Source organism: Macaca fascicularis, chromosome 1 (genome assembly GCF_037993035.2).
Source record: "Macaca fascicularis isolate 582-1 chromosome 1, T2T-MFA8v1.1".
NCBI classification, from domain to species: Eukaryota; Metazoa; Chordata; class Mammalia; order Primates; family Cercopithecidae; genus Macaca; species Macaca fascicularis.
The window spans coordinates 103,559,028-103,580,347 of NC_088375.1; the positions used below are offsets into that span (position 1 = coordinate 103,559,028).

At 43.0% G+C, this 21,320-nt stretch overlaps 1 protein-coding gene across 6 annotated transcripts in view; it reads left to right on the forward strand.

The window, feature by feature from the left end:
• Positions 1–20,848, forward strand: part of FCRL5 (Fc receptor like 5) — a 37,014-nt gene extending 16,166 nt beyond the window's left edge. For 4 of the 6 annotated variants that reach the window (XM_005541366.5, XM_074027005.1, XM_074027006.1 and 1 more), the window contains 9 exons: positions 6,286–6,564; positions 9,618–9,896; positions 12,877–13,152; positions 13,621–13,737; positions 14,415–14,442; positions 15,406–15,488; positions 15,693–15,761; positions 18,349–18,380; positions 18,458–20,084. In XM_005541366.5, coding sequence (XP_005541423.3) covers positions 6,286–6,564; positions 9,618–9,896; positions 12,877–13,152; positions 13,621–13,737; positions 14,415–14,442; positions 15,406–15,488; positions 15,693–15,761; positions 18,349–18,380; positions 18,458–18,547 — 1,253 coding nt within the window. In that variant the 3' untranslated portion in view covers positions 18,548–20,084. Of the gene's footprint in view, positions 1–6,285; positions 6,565–9,617; positions 9,897–12,876; positions 13,153–13,620; positions 13,738–14,414; positions 14,443–15,405; positions 15,489–15,692; positions 15,762–18,348; positions 18,381–18,457; positions 20,085–20,709 lie in introns of those variants that run through there. The other 2 variants (XR_012428846.1, XM_045399942.3) reach the window with 2 other exon arrangements.
• The last annotated feature ends 472 nt before the right edge of the window (positions 20,849–21,320 follow it).

Below are 21,320 nucleotides of genomic sequence, written 5' to 3' on the forward strand. Positions count from 1 at the left end.
AGACATGCCCCTAGTATAACTTGCTGAGTAAAGAGGTTATTTTTAAAATATAAATGTTCTGAGACTACTCCAAAGTCAGAGCCAAATCTATCTAGGAAGCTTCTAGGCTTCACGCATTCTGTATCCCATTACCATGTTTTTATCCATGTTTTACTTTCTTCTCATATTTAGCAGCATCTTAAGCCTCTTTATTTTCTGTTTCTTCACTGTCACCCTTAATGCCAGTGGAATGTAAGCTTCATGAGAACAGAACTGCATCCACCTTGGTCTCCACAACATCCCTGTGCCTACTCAGTGTTTGGAACACAGTAGGTCCTCAGTCAACATTTGTAATTTAGTGGACAGATGATATGACAGGATGGTAAGAGGGGATTTTTAAAAATCATCTAGCAAAGCCCAAGAGGAAAAAAATCAAAGCTATTTTAGAAATGAAATACAAATTTGAAGCAGTAAGACTAGAATGGATACCTTTGAAAACCTCTAATTGAATGAAGAGTCAATCTGAGAAAACAATACAGAATGCAAAGTAGAAAGATACAGAAATAAAGACAAAAATTATAATATGGAAATCAGACAATGGAGCCCCCCAGTTATCCAGTTATGTCGATAATTAAAATGGAGACCTTCAGAAAATTAAACTGAAGGGTAAAATGAAACTCAAAGACGTAGTAGAAATGGTTGAGAAGTAAAGAAAACTTGAATATGTAGATCAGAACATACATGCTGATAAAGTTATTGACCTTTGAGGTTAAAAATATATTTATGTGTTTATGATTATGGGGAAAAAAGCAGTCATCTCAGAAAGAAAAATATCAAGTTAGTCTTAGATTTTGCAGAGCACTCAATACCAAAGAGAGAGGAGTGATGTCCAGACTTGGACCTCCGAGGGAGGAATAATAACTGAAAATTTTATATCAAATCAAAAAGGCATTGTCAAAAATACAAGGATTCGGGAAACTGAGAATGCACTAAGCCTTCTGAAAAATCACCTAATGACAAAATTCAGCCCAACAAGATGTAAATGAAGATAAAGGACTCATAATGAGGAAACTGCACTATGACTTGTTCTCAACCCCAGTTGCACATTACACTCGTCAAAGACCTTTGTAAAAGACACATTACTAAGCCTCTCTACAGACTAATTCAATTCAGGATCTCACAGATGGGGCCACAGAATCAATATTTTTTGACAAAACCACAGGTGAGAATATTGTGTGGACAAGATTGGAAACCACTGATTTAGATATAGAAACAAAGGCTAATCAACTGTGAGAATTATGGTCACAGAATAGAAAGTAACTATTATAAACACTGAAAATGTAAAAAAAAAAAAATGTGACAAAGAAAAATCAGTTAGAGGAAGGAGAGGAAGTAAAGGAACAATCATTTTCTCATGATTATTATTATTTCAGAGTAAACCGAATTATTTCATAATTCAAATAGAACAGGCAGTTTTTAAAAATTAGTGACATTTCAAAATGTTCATTTTGTAAATCATTTCTGAATACTTTGTCAATAGTAACTCATCATTAATGGCTTATATTTCACTAAAATTCCATGGAAAACCAACTAGTAGCCTGTAGGGTCACATAGGATAGGACAAGTGAATTCTTTGGGTGAAGCAACCATAGATGTTAGGGCTGACCAAAAAATAAATAATAAAAATAAGCCTGCGCATTGATATGATCACAAATGATCAGGGAAAGAAGAAACAGAAACTCTCATACAAGAGAGTACAAGTTATTACAAGTGTAAATTGGTTCAACCTTTTCTTCTTAATTGACACATTGTAATTGTATGTATTTATGGAAGTACAATTTGATGTTTTGATACACATACATGGTATTTAATGATCAAATTAGGATGTTTAATGTACCCATCATCTCATGCATTTATCATTTCTTTGGGATAAAAACATTCAAAAGCCTCTCTTCCAGCTTTTTTGTAATATATTGTAACTGACTGTTAACCATCATCACCCTACTGTCCAATAGAACAGAATTTATTCCTCCTGTCTAATTATAACTTTGTACCCATTGAACAACTTCTCCCTATCCTCCTCTTCCCTCTCCCCTCCCCAGTCTCTGATAACCACAGTTCCACTCTCTGCTTCCATAGTATCAACTTTGGTTTTTTTAGATTCAAAATATGAGTGAAATAATGCAGTATCAGTCTTTTCGTGCCTGCCTAATTTCATTAAATATGACATCCTCCAGGTCTTTTCATATTGCTGCAAATCACAGGATTTCATTATTTTTTATGGCTGAATACTATTCCATTGTGTATATATACCACATTTTATTTATCTATTCATCTGTTGGCGGACACTTAGATTGCTTGTATATCTTGGCTGTTGTGAATAGTGCTGCAACAAACTTGAGAGTGCAGATACCTCTTCAATATAGTGACTTTATTTCCCTTGAATATCCACCCAGCAGTGAAATTGCTGGATAATATGGTAGTTCTATTTTTATTTTATTAGGAAACTTCCGTATTGTTTCGTGTAGTGGCTGTACTAACTTACAATGCCACCAGCAATATAAGGGTTCTGTCCTCTCCACAACCTAACCAACACTTGTTTTCTTTTGACTTTTTGATAACAGTCATTCTAACTGGAGTGAGGTGATACCTCATTAGGGTTTTAATTGTATTTCCCAATAATCAGTGAGATTGACCATTTTTTTCATGTACCTGTTGTCCATTTTTGTGTCTTCTTTAGAGAAATGTCTGTTAAAGTCTTTTGCCCATTTTTTAATCAGCTTGTTTGGTTTTTCCTGTTGAGTTGTTTAAGTTCTTTATATATTCTGGATATTAACACGTCAGACATATACTTTGCAAATGTTTTCTTCTGTCCTATGAGTTGTCTTTTTACTCTGTTAATTGTTTCCTTTGATGTGCAAATTCTTTTCAGCTTGATATAATACCACTTGTCTAATATTTGCTTTTGTTGTCTGTACTTTTGTATTTTAAAAGGTCCAGTCTTTTAGAAGAACAATTAGACATTATGTGTTATTAAAATGTTCGTATGGCCGGGCGCGGTGGCTCAAGCCTGTAATCCCAGCACTTTGGGAGGCCGAGACGGGCGGATCACGAGGTCAGGAGATCGAGACCATCTTGGCTAACATGCTGAAACCCCGTCTCTACTAAAAAATACAAAATAACTAGCCGGGCGAGGTGGCGGGTGCCTGTAGTCCTGGCTACTGGGGAGGCTGAGGCAGGAGAATGGCGTAAACCCGGGAGACGGAGCTTGCAGTGAGCTGAGATCCGGCCACTGCACTCCAGCCTGGGCGACCGAGCGAGACTCCGTCTCAAAAAAAAAAAAAAAAAAAAAATACAAAAATATATCTACAGAATTACTTAATGCTGCATTACTTGACATTCAAGAAACAACAACATCCCAAACATCCATTAATGGGAAAATGCTTAAATGTATTATAGCATATCTATACATTGAAATACTTTGTCATTGTTAAGAATAATCAGGTAGGCCGGGCGCGGTGGCTCACGCTTGTAATCCCAGCACTTTGGGAGGCCGAGGTGGGCAGATCACCTGAGGTTGGGAGTTCAAGACCAGCCTGACCAACATGGAGAAATCCCATCTCTACTAAAAATACAAAATTAGCCGGGTATGGTCATACATGCCTGTAATCCCAGCTACTCCGGAGGCTGAGGCAGGAGAATCGCTTCAACCCAGGCGGCAGAGGTTGTGCTGAGCCGAGATCGTGCCATTGCATTCCAGCCTGGGCAACAAGAGTGAAACTCTGACTCAAAAAAAAAAAAAAAAAAAAAAAAAAAAGAATAACCAGGTAATATATTTCCAAAACTATCAAGTTGCAAATTTAAAAGTTGTACTTTCTTGTGTCTAAATTATGCTTTAATAAAGATGAGATTTAAAAGTTAGTGATGTAGATTTTTAAGTAATACCACAGAAAGATGTCCATAATGTATTGCTAAGGGGAAAAAGCAGGTTGTAGGCTAGTATATTATTGTGATCCCATGCATGTGTGTGCTTCTAATGTATTTATTTGTCTATGAGTGTACTTATACATAGAAAACATTCTAGAAAGTATCACCAAATACTCCACAGAAGTAATTTCTGAAAAAATAAAGAAAATGGTAAAACTTTTTATTTTTACTTAGATAATTCTGTAAAGTTTGATTTTATTAAATGAAGAGCTGGGTTTTTCTTTCTTTTTTTTTTTTTTTTTTTCAGTAGTTTTGGGGATCAGGTGGTGTTTGGTTACGTGAGTAAGTTCTTTAGTAGTAATTTCTGAGATTTTCGTGCACTCATTACCAGAGCAGTGTACACTGAACCCAGTGTGTAGTACTTTATCCCTTACCCCACTCTCACTATTCCACTGAATCCCCAGAATCTATTATATTATTCTTATGCCTTTGTCCTCATAGCTTAGCCCCCACTGAGAAATGAGAACATACAAAGTTTGGTTTTCCATTCCTGAGTTCCTTAGAATAATGGTCTCCAACTCCATCCAGGTTGCTGTGAATACCATTATTTTGTTCCTTTTCATGGCTGAGTAGTATTCCATAGTACACACACACAAACATAGACACACACGTGCATATATATATCACATTTTCTTTATCCACTCCTTAATTGATAGGCATTTGGGCTGGTTCCATAGTTTGCAATCATGAGTTGTGCTGCTATAAACACGTTTGTAAAAGTGTCTTTTTCATATAAGGACTTCTTTTCCTCTGGGTAGATATCCAGCAGTGGGACTGCTGAATGAAATGGTAGTTCTACTTTTAGTTCTTTAAGGAATCTCCATACTGTTTTCCATAGTGGTTGTAATAGTTTACATTCGCACTAGCAGTGTAAAAGTGTTCCCTTTACAACACATTCATGCCAACATCTATTATTTTTTGTTTTTTTAATTATGACCATCCTTGCAGGAGTAAGGTGGTATCGCATTGTGGTTGTGATTTGAATTTCCTTGATAGTGATGTTAAGCATGTTTACCTGTTTGTTGGCAATTTGTGTATCTTCTTTTGAAATAGTCTATTCATGTCCTTTGCCCAGTTTTTGATGTGATTGCTTGTTTTTTCCTGATTATTTGTTTGAGTTCTTTGTTGATTCTGGATACTGGCCCCGTATCAGATGCATAGTCTGTGGATATTTTCTCCCACTCTGTGGGTTGTCTGTTTACTCTGCTGATTGTTTCTTTTGCTGTGCAGAAGCTTTTTAGTTTAATTCAGACCCATCTATTTATTATTGTTTTTGTTGCATTTGCTTTGGGTTCTTGGTCATAAACTCTTTGCCTAAGCCAATGTCTAGAAGAGTTTTTTTTAATGTATGTTCCAGAGTTTATATGGTTTTGGGTCTTAGATTTATGTCTTTGATCCATCTTGAGTTGATTTTTGTATAAGGTGAGAGAGGAGGATCCAGTTTCATTCTTCTACATGTGGCTTGCCAATGATCCCAGCACCATTTGTTGCATAGGGTGTCCTTTCCTCACTTTACGTTTTTGTTCCTTTATCAAAGATCAGTTGGCTGTAAGTATTTGGCTTTATTTCTGTGTTCTCTCCTTCCATTGGTCTACCTGTCTGTTTTTATACCAGTACCATGCTGTTCTGGTAACTATAGGCTTGTAGTATAGTTCAAAGTCGGGTAATGTGATGCCTCCACATTTGCTCTTTTTGCTTAGTCTTGCTTTGGCTATGTAGGCTCTTTTTTTGTTCCATATGAATATGAGGGGTGTTTTTTCTAGTTCTGTGAAGAATTATGGTGGTGTTTTGATGGGAATTGCATTGAATTTATAGATTGCTTTTGGTAGATGGCCATTTTCACAATATTGATTCTACTCATCCATGAGAATGGGATGTGTTTCCATTTGATTGTGTCATCTATGATTTCTTTCAGCAGTGTTTTGTAGTTTTTCTTATAGATATCTTTCACTTACTTGTGAAGGTGTATTTCTAAGTATTTTATTTTTTTGTAGGTGTCATAAAAAAGTTTGAATTTTTTATTTGATTCTCAGCTTGGTCACTGTTGGTATATAGCAGTGCTACTGATTTATGTACATTGATTTTGTATCCTGAAACTTTACTGAGTTCATTTATCAAATCTAGGAGCTTTTTGGATGAGTCTTTAGGGTTGCCTAGGTATACAATCATATAATCAGTGAACAGCAACAGTTTGACTTATTTCTCTTTACCAATTTGGATGTTCTTTATTTCTTTCTCTTGTCTGATTGTTCTGGCTAGGACGAAGAGCTGTTTTTAATTTTAAAAATACATGTGTCCCTAACTCATTTTCTCTCTCAGTTCCAGTGTCTCGCCCCATCCTCACCCTCAGGGTTCCCAGGGCCCAGGCTGTGGTGGGGGACCTTCTGGAGCTTCGCTGTGAGGCCCTGAGAGGCTCTCCCCCGATCATGTACTGGTTTTATCATGAGGATGTCACCCTGGGGAGCAGCTCAGTCCCCTCTGGAGGAGAAGCCTCTTTCAACCTCTCTCTGACTGCAGAACATTCTGGAAACTACTCATGTGAGGCCAACAATGGCCTGGTGGCCCAGCACAGTGATACAATATCACTCAGTGTTATAGGTAAGTTGACCTAACCAGCAGCACAAAAAGAAACAGACCATCTCCCCCAACTTTACCAGTAGCGAAAATCAGAGGTATGGTTTCTAGAGCCATTTGCTGTGTGACATCCTGTCAGGCTTGGTGCCTATACAGCCTCTATCTCTGAGTTTTCTTTCCTACACGTTCAGGAACTTGCACCTTCCCTTCCCTTGCTGTAATTTTCCTGCTAGCAGCAGTCCAGCCACCATTACCAAAATTACCCTAACATAGGACTAAAGGTTTTCAAAATACAAACTATATTCTGGCCAACAGTGATACTAAGAAAGAAAGTTATAAAGTTCTCTGTGCTTCACCTTGGAAGAGATTTAATTGTGGTTTTCTCTGTCTGCCAATCAATAAAAAGGCCAACACAATTCTCTTATTGACTCACACATTTCTCTCTAGCCTCTCCTGCCCCTGTCCCAGAATGGCTTGGGTTCCCACCCAAGACCATTGTTAGAAGACATCATTCTTCTGCCTCCTTATCTGTTCCTGTTCCATTCAGCAACATCATGATCTTCCATGCATCCTTGTCACAGGCTGACTCCTAGTATGTCCACTCTCAGTGAAGGCTTTGGCACCTTCAGTCTTCCTCCATACCCCACAATCTGCCATCATTTCCTGACTCTCATGGCCACATGTATGACCCCCTTAACACCATGGCCTGTCCTCTCCACACCAGTCAGCCACTCCCACATACATACACTACTTCATCTCCAAAAGGACAATTTTAAGCCCTTATCATCTGACAACAACCCCCTATCCTTCTGCTTGAGTCAGCTCCTCCTATCTCTATTGTTCTCAGACCTCAACAGAACCCCCAGGTCATTAATACCTCTACTCCTTCCCTACTCCACTAGACAATAACTCCCTCCACTCCCACCACCAAACTGAGTGTCTAGCTCTGTATCCAACCAGTAACTCATCTCTCCTTTTCCTAAAATATAGAGGAGAGGACTCTCCTCCCTACAGGTGAACATCTCCATCTGTTCTGCAGATTTCATCATTTTGTGCATTCTCAGAAGCTGTACAACTGATTATTCCTTTCTCTTCTGTGGCCCCTAACATCTCCTTCTCTGTAGGATCCTTCGCACTGGCATTTAACATGCTATGTCTCTCCCATATCCAAGGAAAACCCTCTCTTGGTCCCACTTATGCCTCCCTACACTACCCCTTCATGATTAAACTTCCAAAAATAGTCAGCTACCCAGGTTGTCCCCATGTCCTCATTATCCACTAGGCTCTAATCTACTACATTTTTCCAACCTCTCCACCAAAATGCTTCTCACAAAGGTCACCGATGACCTCCAAGGCTTTGAATCCAATGGCCATTTTTCAATCCTCATCTTCCTTGACATCTCAGATATATTCCATGTTGTTTACCATTTCTTCCTCTTGAAACCCTCCCTTCAGTGAATCCATCTTCTTCTGGCTCTCTTTTCTCCCTGGCCACTTCTTCTCAGTCTTCTTTACTGGCTCCTCCTTTTATAGAAAACCTTTAAGCATTGGCATGTTCCAGAACTTTGACTTATGCCCTCTTCTCTTACCTAAATCCTTTCTCTGGATGATACTGGGGATGTCATTTATAAATGGCCTTGTCATCTACAAAGATTCCTAAACTTCTATCTCTAAAAGGGACCTCCCACTTGAGCATCTGCACATGACATATCTCCACTCAAATATCTCAAAAGCACATCAATCTGAGCATCTCTAAAACTGAACTGCTGACATTCCCCTCCTCTTTCAAGGGTTCCTACCTCTGTGAAACACATCTCTCCTCAACAGATACACAAAACAGGAATGGAGGAGTCTTCCTCAACATTTCTCTTCCTCACCCCTCACAGCCAGTTAATCATTAAGTCCTGTTGATTTGACTTCCTAAATATTTCTTGAGTCTCTATCTCTACCACCTCTATCTAGACAAGTCCATCATCATTTTTACTACTGCAATGCTACTCATCTACCCCTCAATTCCACTTCCATTCCACCACAGTCCACTTCATGCACAGAGGTCAAAATTGTCTTTTAAAAGGGACAAATTTGATCATCTCACTCCCCTGCATAGATAGACTTATAGACTTCCCAATGTTCTGTGAAGAAGGATCAAAATCCTTTCATGGCTTATGAAGTCCAGCCTAGATCTCCAGTCTCCTATTTCACCTTTGTTTGCAGACTCTTCTCAGTGTGATGCTACTTTATTTCAATAATTCAAATGTGCCAGTCTTATTCCCAATTCAGGGCCTTTGCACATACTGTTTGCCTGCCTGTTGTACTCTCCACCTCCCTCTTCAACTGGCTAATTTCAATGTTAATTTCAAAGGTCATTTTGTGAGGAAGCTTTCCCTGACTAATACATACATTTCGTAGTACCCTGTCCTTTATCAATTATCAAAGCTTTAATTCTAATTTACTGCATTTTTATTTAACTGCTGCCTCTCATCCTTCTGGATTGTAGGCTCTATGAGAGCAGGAACTATGTCTTTCCCGTCATTGATTCCCTAGCATATCATGCCATTCTTGGAACTTATTAAATCTCAATTAATTTTTTTTTTTGCTCAATTTTTTAAAAAATTCTTGTTCAATTAATTTTTGATGGATAAATGAATATAAAAATGTGCAAATAACTTGACAATACTCATTCTCTTGTGGGCCCTGTTTCTGATGCAGCCCAGATGCAATTACATCCCTGGTGATGTAAGCAGCAAGTCTCTCCTGTTCTTCATTTTCTGTTGAACTGATTTCTCCTTTCTCCAATTGCCTTTTGACTTCTAAGACACCTGAGTTTCAGTTTAATATTTGTTTTCACATCCTTTGAACACATTTGAGTTTGTATATTCCAGTATTCCAAGCTGTTTATAGCACTACTATAGCACTACACAAATGTTATTCTTTCTGGAGATCTGAAAATATTGCTGAGTTTTGAGTAACATCACAAGGGCATTAAAAACAGAGAAAAACATTTGAAATGTCTTTAGCATGAAGGAATATATTTTAGCAGAAGCAGCTGATAGGTAACGTTTTTTCTCCTGACTCAGTTCCAGTGTCTCGTCCCATCCTCACCTTCAGAGCTCCCAGGGCCCAGGCTGTAGTGGGGGACCTGCTGGAGCTTCACTGTGAGGCCCTGAGAGGCTCCTCCCCAATCCTGTACTGGTTTTATCATGAAGATGTCACCCTGGGTAAGATCTCAGCCCCCTCTGGAGGAGGAGCCTACTTCAACCTCTCTCTGACTACAGAACATTCTGGAATCTACTCCTGTGAGGCGGACAATGGTCTGGAGGCCCAGCGCAGTGAGATGGTGACACTGAAAGTTGCAGGTGAGTGGGCCCTGCCCACCAGCAGCACAGCCGAGAACTGACTGTGCCTGCTCTCCCCGCAGCTAAAAATGGAGCCACAGAGCTCCTTAGGGCTGTTTGCTTATGTGGCGTCCCAGCACACTTCCTGCCTGCAGAACCTCCCTGTGAAGGTCTGGGATCCTTTGTGGTATGGTTCCAGGCATCTGAAGTTTCCCAGCAGTCTTCTTGAATGTGATCAAAGCACCTCACTAAAATTGCAAATAAGACTTTTTTAGAACATAAACTACATTCTGAACTGAAATTATTATATGAAAGTGAGACCAAAGAATTCTGAGTATATGTTTCTCTGCCCTAGAAAAGATTAGGTTGTTTCTTGTCCAGATTCTTCTCTCATTGACTTCCAACAAACCTCTACTCTTGAGTTTCTTTCATTACTGGGGAAGTAAATGTTCCTTACATTTCCACATTAAAAATCCTATGTGAACATGAGCTATGTGCACAGCCCTTCAAGAGACACACTCGGTGATCTTTAAAGCAAGGGACACAGGAGACCAGGGCAGAGAAGGGGGAGCAGGATAACATGGAATGGAAATGGACACCCATCAACCAAATTCCTCTATTCTCGAAGCTCTTCTTTGATCTCTTGCAATTAAGTGTAATAACCCAAGGAAAGCTGCTTCTAGTGAGCTTTGAATCTTTTTGGTGATGACCTCCTACAAGCCAAACTTTGAAACTCCTGTTTAGAGAGACCTGGTGTTTAGCAAAAGTATACTAAGGGGTGTTGAGATGAATGTTCTAGACTTGGCTCTGAAGATAACTAGACAATTATCTATATTGTATGACATTGACTAAGCACATTTTCCCATAATGACATCAATTTCCACACCCATAAAGTGGGAAAATCAGACTAGATGAAAATCATGATCATCCCTTGTCCTAGAATTCTATGATTTTGGTAGACTTACAGGCTCGTAGGAGATGTGCAAAAGTAAAAGCAGGTTGTACCTGCTCCTGGAGTATATCCTGGAGAAACAGGAGACCATACAATGGTATGCAATCACCATTCCAGTCATGTAAAGCAAAATATACACTGACGCGCTTATTCCCTTTGGCAAGGTACCTGGGTATCATAAGGAATAGACAGAGCCACATAAGCAGGTTGATCTGGGCATGCTAACCCAGGCTCCAGCATCTCACAAGGTAGCCAGTGAAACCATTTCATTGTTATCCAGGAGGTGATGACTTCAGATTTGGGTTTTCCCATTCAGTCAGCTCATTCTTCTTCCCCCACCAGCAGCACCAGCCTCAACCAATTTTCCTGAGATTTGCAGGGGCTCTTCCCACACAGTTTATACACCTATCCCGTAGAGCCAGCACACAGGTGTGTACCACAGACCGAGGGCTGCTCTATCTCTCCTCACAACAGCAAGTCAACACATCATACCTCCCACATTCTGTACTTATGATTTCATGATTTTCTGCTCATCCTTACTCCCTTCTTTCTATAATTCCCTGTCACAAACGCATGTTATTTCTGCTGCTGCTGCTGTTATCACAACTAAAGGGTTTCTTGCCCAGCCTGAATAAATTGTGTCTGAATCCTGAAACTAGAACACAAGTCATAGGGACTAAGAACTGCCACAAAAGGAAATATTATTTCTTATTATCATCATGACCAATGTCATCATCATAAACACTCACTGAGCCTTCACCAGGTTCCAGGCTCTGTGCTAAATGCTTAATATGCAATATCTCATTTAATTATTAAGATAAACCTGTGAGGATAAATTTTAAGCCATTGTATTCCCTATTTGCAGAAAAGAAACTGAGGTTTAGAGAAGTGTAGTAACTAACTTGTGGTAACACAGCTAGCCAGGGTAAAGCCAGGTTGAAGCACGGTCCTCTCTAACTCTTAACATTAGTTTGAAACATGATGACATTTCCTCATCCATTGTGGCCACTTTTTAACACAGCATTTTAGTTTTTAGTAATTTGTTATTCTGAAAGAACACATGAATCTTTGTGATGAAAAAAAATCAAATAATACAAAAGGGCCAATATTGAAAAGTAAAGGTATCTTTCTACCTGCTCATAATCACTTCCTATGCACATACCCTCCAGACATAACCACTGTTAATTGTTTCATGTGTATGCTTCTAGAAATATTCTACAAACCTAAAGGTGTATAATTTTTACAAAGCCGGAATAATATTACACATATAGTTATGCCAGTTGCATTTTTTTAACTTAAAAATACATCCTGACTTTTGTTTAAGAAGCGCATCTTGGATATCATTCATATTTCATTACCCAATCTAGTAGGTGGTCTCTAATTTTCAGCTCTTATAAAAATGCTACAATAGAAATTCCTGTAGAAATATATTGGCATATTTTATGTCAGTATCCCTAAAGGAGATGGTCCTAGAAGTAGGATTTGAACTCCTGGGCTCAAGTGATCCTCCTGCCTCAGACTCCCAAATCACTGGGATTACAGGCATGAGTCACTACACCTGGCCTGCTAGAAGTAGATTTGTTGGGTCAAAGTTTATGTTCACTTTAAATTTTGTAGATATTGCCAAATTGCCATTCAAGGAAGTGTGTTAAATTTGTATGACCACCTAGGGCATATGTAGGTGCCTGTCTATCCACAAGCTAATCAGTATGATCAGTCTATTTAAGCTTTGCCAACCTGAAAAATAGAGAAGAGAATAGTACTGTACGGTTGTCTTTGTGTTTAGTTAATTAGTAATGAAGATGAGAATCTTTTTATATATTTATTGCTATTTGAAGTTTTCAGTGATTTATACACTTTCTACAGTTTTCTAATGGATATTTTTGTACACTGAAAAGGAACTAGGTCAAAGTAATTAGCTTTATCATCTGCATTTTAATCTACTTTCCAAGATTGAGATATGACTTTTTACATTTGTTTAAAATACCTTTTGTTTCTTACAAATATGTTAGAAGCAGAAACGGCTGTTGACTTTTTGTTCTCTCTCAGTTCCGGTGTCTCGCCCTGTCCTCACCCTCAGGGCTCCCAGGGCCCAGGTTGCGGTGGGGGACCTGCTGGAGCTTCACTGTGAGGCCCTGAGAGGCTCTCCCCTGATCCTGTACCAGTTTTATCATGAGGATGTCACCCTAGGAAATAGCTCAGCCCTCTCTGGAGGAGCGTTCTTCAACCTCTCTCTGACTGCAGAACACTCTGGAAACTACTCCTGTGAGGCCGACAATGGTCTGGGGGCCCAGCGCAGTGAGACAGTGACACTTTATCTCACAGGTAAGTTTCCCATGCCTGGGCCACAGATGTGGACAAAATGTTTCCTCCGCGGACCCTCTGATAACCCTCACAGTGCTTGACCAGGAAGGCACTCCTCAGGGACAAGTAACACAGCTGGCAGCTCTCTAAACTGCTATATTTCCTGAAGTGCTCTGAAGTGATAGCGTTGGGGCTGAGAGCGTGGGTTGGCGGGCGGCGGGCAAGAGCATCACTGACTTTAGAGCTCCTCACTTGGCTGCCTCCTCTCTCACTGGCCATCGGCCACCCTGACCCTCGACACTTGCCTCAGGCGCAGAGACGGCTTCCTTACAAAGATGGGAGTCATCTTCTGTGCCACACCAGCCCCTGCTTAGCTGCCGGGGCCCTGCTCACCTAGGTTCACCCTCAGGCCCAGGCAGCAGCTTCCGGGGACGGGTCGTTCCAGACAACAGCCTCTCCCCTGGCTCACGCACGGGGTCTCCCCCTCAGGGCTGACCGAGAACAGAAGTGGCCCTGTTGCCACGGGTGTCACCGGGGGTCTGCTCAGCCTAGCAGGCCTTGCTGCTGGGGCACTGCTGCTCTACTGCTGGCTCTCAAGAAAAGCAGGTGGGTGACTCTGGGTACACCTTGGCTTGAGTTCATGCCCTTCCCAGCAATGCTCCCTTGGGCCTCATGCTGCCTTTGTGACCATCCCAGGCTGGCAAGAGCTCATCTGCCTGTCCCTCAATCATTTTCCTTTCCCGCTGGGTCCTCCAGAATTGCTTTTACCAAATGCACAGCTTCCAAAACAGACCTATAAGGTGGAAGACGTCTTGATGAGATGTAGTTTATCCAACATCATAAACTGCAGAGTGTCTTCCTCTTGACCCTTACAAACCCCCCACCCACCCCCACAACGAATGGGAAGGGGAGGAGAAAAACTCAGAGAAATAGAAATGAAAATAGAAACCAGATAGGATTTGGTAATTTTCCGATTTTTTAAATGTACGCTATTTTTATAGCTGATCAAGTCAAGTTTTCCTGCCTGCAGCTACCAATCATTATCTTTAAAATCTCCAAGTTAAAGGTTATGGATTGTGGACTCCTGTTTCACATCATAGCATACCCCTCTGGCAGGGTTAGCAGTTTTTGCCCAATCTGCTACGTCCCTGGGGCACAACAAAGAAGGATTCAACCTTCGGTGACAGCAAGTCCTGGCAGTTTCTAAGTGAGCCTTGCCTGAGCTGTGCCCCACTGAGGGTCTCTTCTCCCTGAATCCAATGTTCCTCTGCTTTCCTTTACAGGGAGAGAGCCTGCCTCTGACCCCTGCAGGTAAGAGCTGAGCTGCATTCCTGTGTGATTAGTGAGATGTCCACAGGGTGGAAAAATGGAATTGAATCTGATGATTACCAAGAGCACAGTTTCCGCCAAGTGCTGCTGAGCTGGCGTGTGGCCACTACCTGTTGTACCTCCCTGGGGATATCTCCAGGCAATTCCCAGGACCTTTGCATCCACCCCCTTGGTGGTATAGGCTGTTATCTCATCAAGTGTTAATTGCCTTTTCATTTATTAACCCACTTCCTTGGACCATTGTTGGCTTGGTTGTCTGAGTGACCACTAAGACCACCAAGTCTTTCCATGTCTTGAGATGACCTTAGCTCAGTCAACCTAGAAATCTCTGGAGATGCTGATCTCATCAACCCCTCTTGTGATAACAACCGAGAAGATGGAGCCACACAACTTGGCCACCCAGAGAGGTCACTCTACCAGCAGGAGGTGGTCCCTATGAAGAAGGGGCCACCAACTTCTATCCCAAAGGCTGACTTTAGGAGCTGCAAAAAGGCTCACAACTATCCCTGGGCAAGCCCATGACAGCAGCATCCAAACCATGCAGAGCACCTCTGAGCCTTCTGGTGACCGACCTCTCTGAGCATGCAGGCTTTGGAGCCAGCTTTGAGACTTGGCTCATCCCCTTTCTGGTTACATGATCTTCATAAGTCACTTCTTGGAGCCTCCGTTTGTTTCAGCTACAAAATGAGGATGACATAGAACTAACGTCATATTGTTATAAACATCGGCACGGTGCCTGTTACATACTAAATGACCATAAAACCTGGAAACATAGATAATATGATTATGATTCATAATAGAATGCCCATGGGCCATTTGTCATGTACTTGTCCATGTTTCCAGGCCTGGCAGCCACCCTGCAGTAAGAAGTCACTCACTGGAAGTGATCATTATAGCTACTTTGTCAGGATTCCTAAGAAACATTCACGTTTCTCTGTCTCACAGGAGCCCTTCAGACTTGGACTCCCAGGAGCCCACCTACCACAATGTACCAGCCTGGGAAGAGCTGCAACCAGTGTACAGTAATGGTGAGGCCCAGGGATCCTGCATTTGGCAGGAGCCAGAGGGCTGGTGTGGGAAACGGGTGGGGCAGGAGATGGGGGGAGGGTCTACGAGGAGACCTAGAGGGCTCTAGTCCTTCCAGAGAAGAGACTCTGGCTGGGGAAGGAGGAAGTATCTCTAACAAGAGGCAAGAGCCTCAGCATCCTCTGAAACTTCAACTTCTTTCTAAGTAAATCCTAGAGGAGAAAATGTGGTTTACTCAGAAGTACGGATCATCCGAGAGAAAAAGAAACATGCAGGTAAGACCCAAGGATGTCTCTCTTCTGACCCACCCTCAGCTTAGACAGTGTAGCTCCGTTTCTACCTCCTCAGCAGATCTGAGCCAGACAGGCACAGAGCCGCCCCTCCCATTGGGTCACGGGCCTTCTTAACTTGTGCCTACGCTGCCTCGGGTGAATCCAAGCCTCCCCTGCGCTCTCCTTTCCCCATTCTCTGCAGCGGGCCCCAGTATAACCTGAATAACAAAACTTTCTTTTTGGGCGTTCGCTTAACCTCTCAGAGCTTCAGTATCCCTATCCATAAACTGTGACTACTTCCCTACTGTCTTAGTCAGTTCTGGCTCCTGTAACAGAGTACCATAAACTAGGTGACTTAAAGAACTAGTATCTATTTCTCACAATTCTGGAGGCTGGAAGTCCAAGATCAAGGTGCCAGCACGGTCAGGTTCTTAGTGAGGGCCCTATTCCCAGTTTCCAGACAGATGACTCCTTGCTGTATCCCCCACACAGCGGAGAGAAAGGGAGAGATCATCTCTCGTGTCTCATGATAATCATCATGATGTAATTGTCACCCAAAGGCTCCACCTCCAAATGTCATCACATTGGGGATTAGGTTTTAACCTATACATTTGGAGAGCAACACAAATATTTAGTCCACAGCACCTACCTACCTGTACTAGTTTCTGATTGCTGCTGTGACAAATTACCATAAACTTGGGGGGGATGAAGCAGTACGAATTTTTCATCTTACAGCTCTGCGGGTCAGAAGTCTGACACCGGCCTCACTGGGCTAAAACCAAGGTGTTGTCTGGACCGTGTTCCTCCCTGGAGGCTCCAGGGGTGAATGTGATCCTGCCTTGTCAGCTTCTAGATCCCATCCATTTTCCCGGGCTGATGCCTTCTTCCTTTCCCAAAGCCAGCAAAGTCACATTTCTCTAACCATTCTTCTTCCATAGACAGGCCTCCCTCTGACCTTAGCTGAGAAAAGTCCTCGGGTTTTAGGGAGTCAGATGAGTATATTGGGCCCATCTGGATAACCCAGAAAAATCTCCCTGTCTCAGGGTCTGTAATCCTAATCACATCTGAAAGGTCCTCTTTTCCATTTAGGGTAATATAGTCACAGGTTGCAGCAATTAGGGTGTGACATCTTTGGGGCCACATGATGACAGCTGCCATGCTGTTTCATGGGGTAACTGTTAGGACTAAATAAGAAAATAGGTGTGGAAATGCTGTTGAAACTGCAGAGGGTTGAGCAGCTGTGACGATGACTACATGCTGGAGGTCTGGCTGTGTCATCAGCCCTCACTCACAGTCGGTGGTTTGAAATGAGGGAATCCCAGCCTGGCTGCCTCCTTCCTCTGAGCGGGAAAGAGGAACAAAGTCCTTCAGGGCAGACTTTTCTTTCTACCTCTGCTTCATAAAGAGTGCTGCGTGATTGTACCCAGTGTGCTTCCCTCTCTGGTTTTCCAATTTTTCTTATATAAAGTCAAGTGAATTGTGTTTGTGCCTCATTCTTGGTTCTATCACACCCCTCTGAGACATGTGAACTCATTCACTCTTACAAGCCCCTTTGAGGAATGCGCTGTTACTCCTCCCATTTTACAGATAAGGAAACCAAGGCATAGACACCTTAAATGACTTGCCTGAAATCTTGTAGTCAATCACCAAACAATCTTCTCCAGAGTCCAAACTCTGCACCAAACTCTGCTTCTTTGTGCAATTCCAGGGAGTCCTGATGTTCATTCCAAGCCAAAAGGGGAGAGCCTTGTCTGGAGAGTGTCATATTTCTCTCCAGTTTGATGATAATATAACAATAATAACTTATATATTATGTGCTGAATAGTTCCTATTATGTGCCGGGTATAGTTTATAAGTGCAATAACTAAATACACTATATTTGTATGGATAGCTGTTAGAACTATACCTGTAGCACTTATATAGAACTATGGCATGCATACCTATGATAATAGAGAGAGAAAATGTATTGAATATAGCAATCAGGACTGTACCTGACACACAGAAACTTCTCAACACATGATAGATGATAGAAATAATATATGCACAGACACACCGATACATGTGCACACACATATGTGTAAACTCATGTAGCTTCACCACAACCTTGCAGGAAGAGGATATTTTTATTCCCATCATTTAGATGAGGCAACTGAGGCACAAGACGTTGAGTGACTTCCCCCAGCTACGGAGGTGACAAGGCAGGTGGCAGGCTCAGTTTCAAGTGGCCTAGACCCGGATGGAGTGTGCTCTCTAAAACTTGCACCCGCCACACTTTCCCAGAACAATAATACCAATTATGCTCAAAGAACTAATAAGATAAAAGACAAATGTCTTTCTCTAGGGAGCCTCTAGGCAGCTCAGAGTAGCACGAAGTGTGAAGGGGTGTTGAAGACAGGGTCTGTCAGTGCTGAGAGGGCGAGGGTGTTAGGAATGGAGCGGGACAGAGTGAGCACCAACCAAGAGGAGCGGCTGACTCACCGCACAGAGGTAGAGCGGGCCTCCAGGAGGCTCAGGGCTGGCCTGACAGTGCAGGCGCAAGGGGAGAGCTCCATGTCAGTCTTCACAACTGAACACTTTCCTCTTTCCACAGTGGCCTCTAACCCCAGGCATCTCAGGAACAAGGTGAGTCTCCCCTTCTGCATGGCCTCCCCCACCTCCAGGCCCACCCTGGTCCTCACACATGTGCCCTTGCCTCCTAGGGTTCCTGTATCATCTACTCTGAAGTGAAGGTGGCATCAACCCCAGCCTCCAGATGCCTGTTCTTGGCTTCCTCAGCTCCTCACAGATGAGTCCACACGTCTCTCCAACGGCTGTTTCAGCCCCTGCACCCCAAAGTTCCCCTTGGGGGAGAAGAAGCACTGAAGTGGGAAGATTTAGACTGCCCCAGACCATATCTACGGGCCTTTGTTTCACACGTTCTCATTCTCAGACTGACCAGAATGCAGGGCCCTGCTGGAGTTTCGCCTATTTCCTAGTTACAGCCCTGACTGGCAGGTTTTTTAATCCAGTGGCGAGGTGCTCCCACCCCAAGGCCCAGCATATCTCCTGGCTTCCTTAGTGGGCTTCCGCTGTGGTGGCTATTCTAAATACTGTTCCCATCACACCCCCACAGAGGGGGTCTTACCACACAAAGGGAGAGTGGACCTTCAGGAGATGCTGGGCTGGCCTAACAGCTCAGGTGCTCCTAAACTCCAACACAGAGTTCCTGCTTTGGGTGGACGCATTTCTCAATTGTCATCAGCCTGGTGGGGCTACTACAGTGTGCTGCCAAATGGGACAGCACACAGCCTGTGCACACGGCACATGTAATGGATCTCCCCACGGGGGCTGCATTTCACACTCCTCCACCTGTCTCAAACTCTAAGGTCGGCACTTGACACCAAGGTAACTTATCTCCTGCTCATGTGTCAGTGTCTACCTGCCCAATAAGTGGCTTTCATATATCAGGTCCCAGGTACCTCCCATCCTAACAGAGGTAACCCAGCAAGTCAAGGCCAGGAGGACCAGGGGTGCAGACAGAACACATACTGGAACATAAGCTCAATTACTATTTGAATGAATGAATGAATGAATGAATGAATGAATGAATGAGGAAGAAAACTGTGGGTAATCAAACTGGCGTAAAATCCAGTGTGCTCCCTAGGAAATCCAGGAGGTAGTCTGGCTTCTCTGAGTAAGAAATAATGGAAGAGAAGGAGCTTGGATGAGGAAACTGTTCAGCAAGAGGAAGGACTTCTCACACTTTCATGTGCTTGTGGATCACCTGAGGATCTTGTGAAAATATAGATACTGATTTGGTCGGTCTGCATAGAGCCTGAGACTGCCATTCTAACATGCTCCCAGGGGATGCTGATGCTGCTGGTCCTGGGACCACAGTGCATGCATGTGAGGCCCTGTAGGTCTCAGCAGAGGCCCATGGAGAGGCAATGTGTGGCTCTGGCTGCCCAGGGCCTAACTCAGTTCACACGGATCATGCTGCTCCCTGGCCAGCCCTTGGCCGCAGCACCACCAGCTGCTGTTGCTGAGAGAGCTTCTCCGTGACATGTTGGCTTTCATCAGCCACCCTGGGAAGAGGAAAGTAGCTGCCACTATCTTTGTTTCCCCACCTCAGGCCTCACACTTTCCCATGAAAAGAGTGAATGTAGACAACCCAAGCCCTCTCCATTCAGAGTTGTTCTCCCATCTCTGAGCAATGGGATGTTCTGTTCCACTTTTATGATGTCCATCACATCTTGTCTTGATCTTTGCTCCCAGTGGATTGTACAGTGATCAATTCTAAGCCCCATGGCCCTGAAATAAAATCCTTCCAAGGGCATTGGAAGCTCACTCCACCTCCCACAAGGCTTTTCATCCTTCTAAGTGTCAGGGCCTTGCCCAGATAGAAAGATTGGGGTTGCTGCCCCAACCTTTCGAGGAGGAAAGCAGACACCTGAGACAGGAGCCTGTATGCAGCCTGGTGCAGCCTTGCAGAGTACAAGGCCAGAGGCATTTGTCATCACTACAAATATGCAACTAACATAGAAGTGGAGCAAAAGAAATGCATTCCCACTGAGGCCACATTTTTAGGCCTAGTTGAAAGTCAAGAAGGACAGCAGCAAGTGTAGGCTCAGGATTAAAGAAAAAAATCTGCTCACAGTCTATTCTGGAGGTCACATCACAAACAAAGCTCACACCCTCTGCAGCTCTGAGAAGGTGGAGGCACCAGGCTCACAAGAGGAAATTTAAAATTTCTCGTTGGGAAAGTAAGGTATCCCCATCCCAGAATGATAACTGCACAGTGGCAGAACAAACTCCACCCTAATGTGGGTGGGCCCCGTCCAGTCTGTTGAAGGCCTGAATATAACAAAAGGGCTGATTCTTCCTCAAGTAAGGGGGAGCTCCTGCTTTGGGCGGGGACGTAAGTTTTTCTGCTTTCAGACGCAAACTGAAAAATGGCTCTTCTTGGCTCTAGAGCTTGCTGGCATTTGGACTGAAAGAAACTGCACTATTTGGATCTCCTGGATCTCCAGCTTGCTGACTGCAGATCTAGGGATGTGTCAGCCTCTACAGTCACAAGAGCCAATTCATTCTAATAAACCAATCTCTCTGTATGTGTGCATGTGTGTGTGTGTGTGTAGATATGTATATGTGTGTGTGTACACAGATGAGGTGTATATCTGTGTGCTTACCTCATGGGTGCATGTGTGTAGACACAAACACACACACACACACACAAGCACACACATCCTGTTGGTTCTGTTTCTCTAGAGAACCCTGACAAACACAACGATTAACGAGGATATGAGAACCAAATGGGCGGGCTGAGCATCCGCTCTCGGGGCTGGACTTCCTGAGAGGAAGGCTTCCGTCTTTCAAACAGATTCATTTTTCTAGTTTGCCGCCTTGTGCTGGTCCTGAGTGAACAGGAAGGAGAAAGTGAGTAAATCCCCCATGCTCTAGCCTGGGATAGGACAGACCCAGTGAAATGGGTCTATCTGTAATTTAGAATGGACAAACAAAGAGCAAACCGCAGCCTCGAAGATAGTGTGGCCTGGAGTGGATTTGAGTTCTCGAGGGACAAAA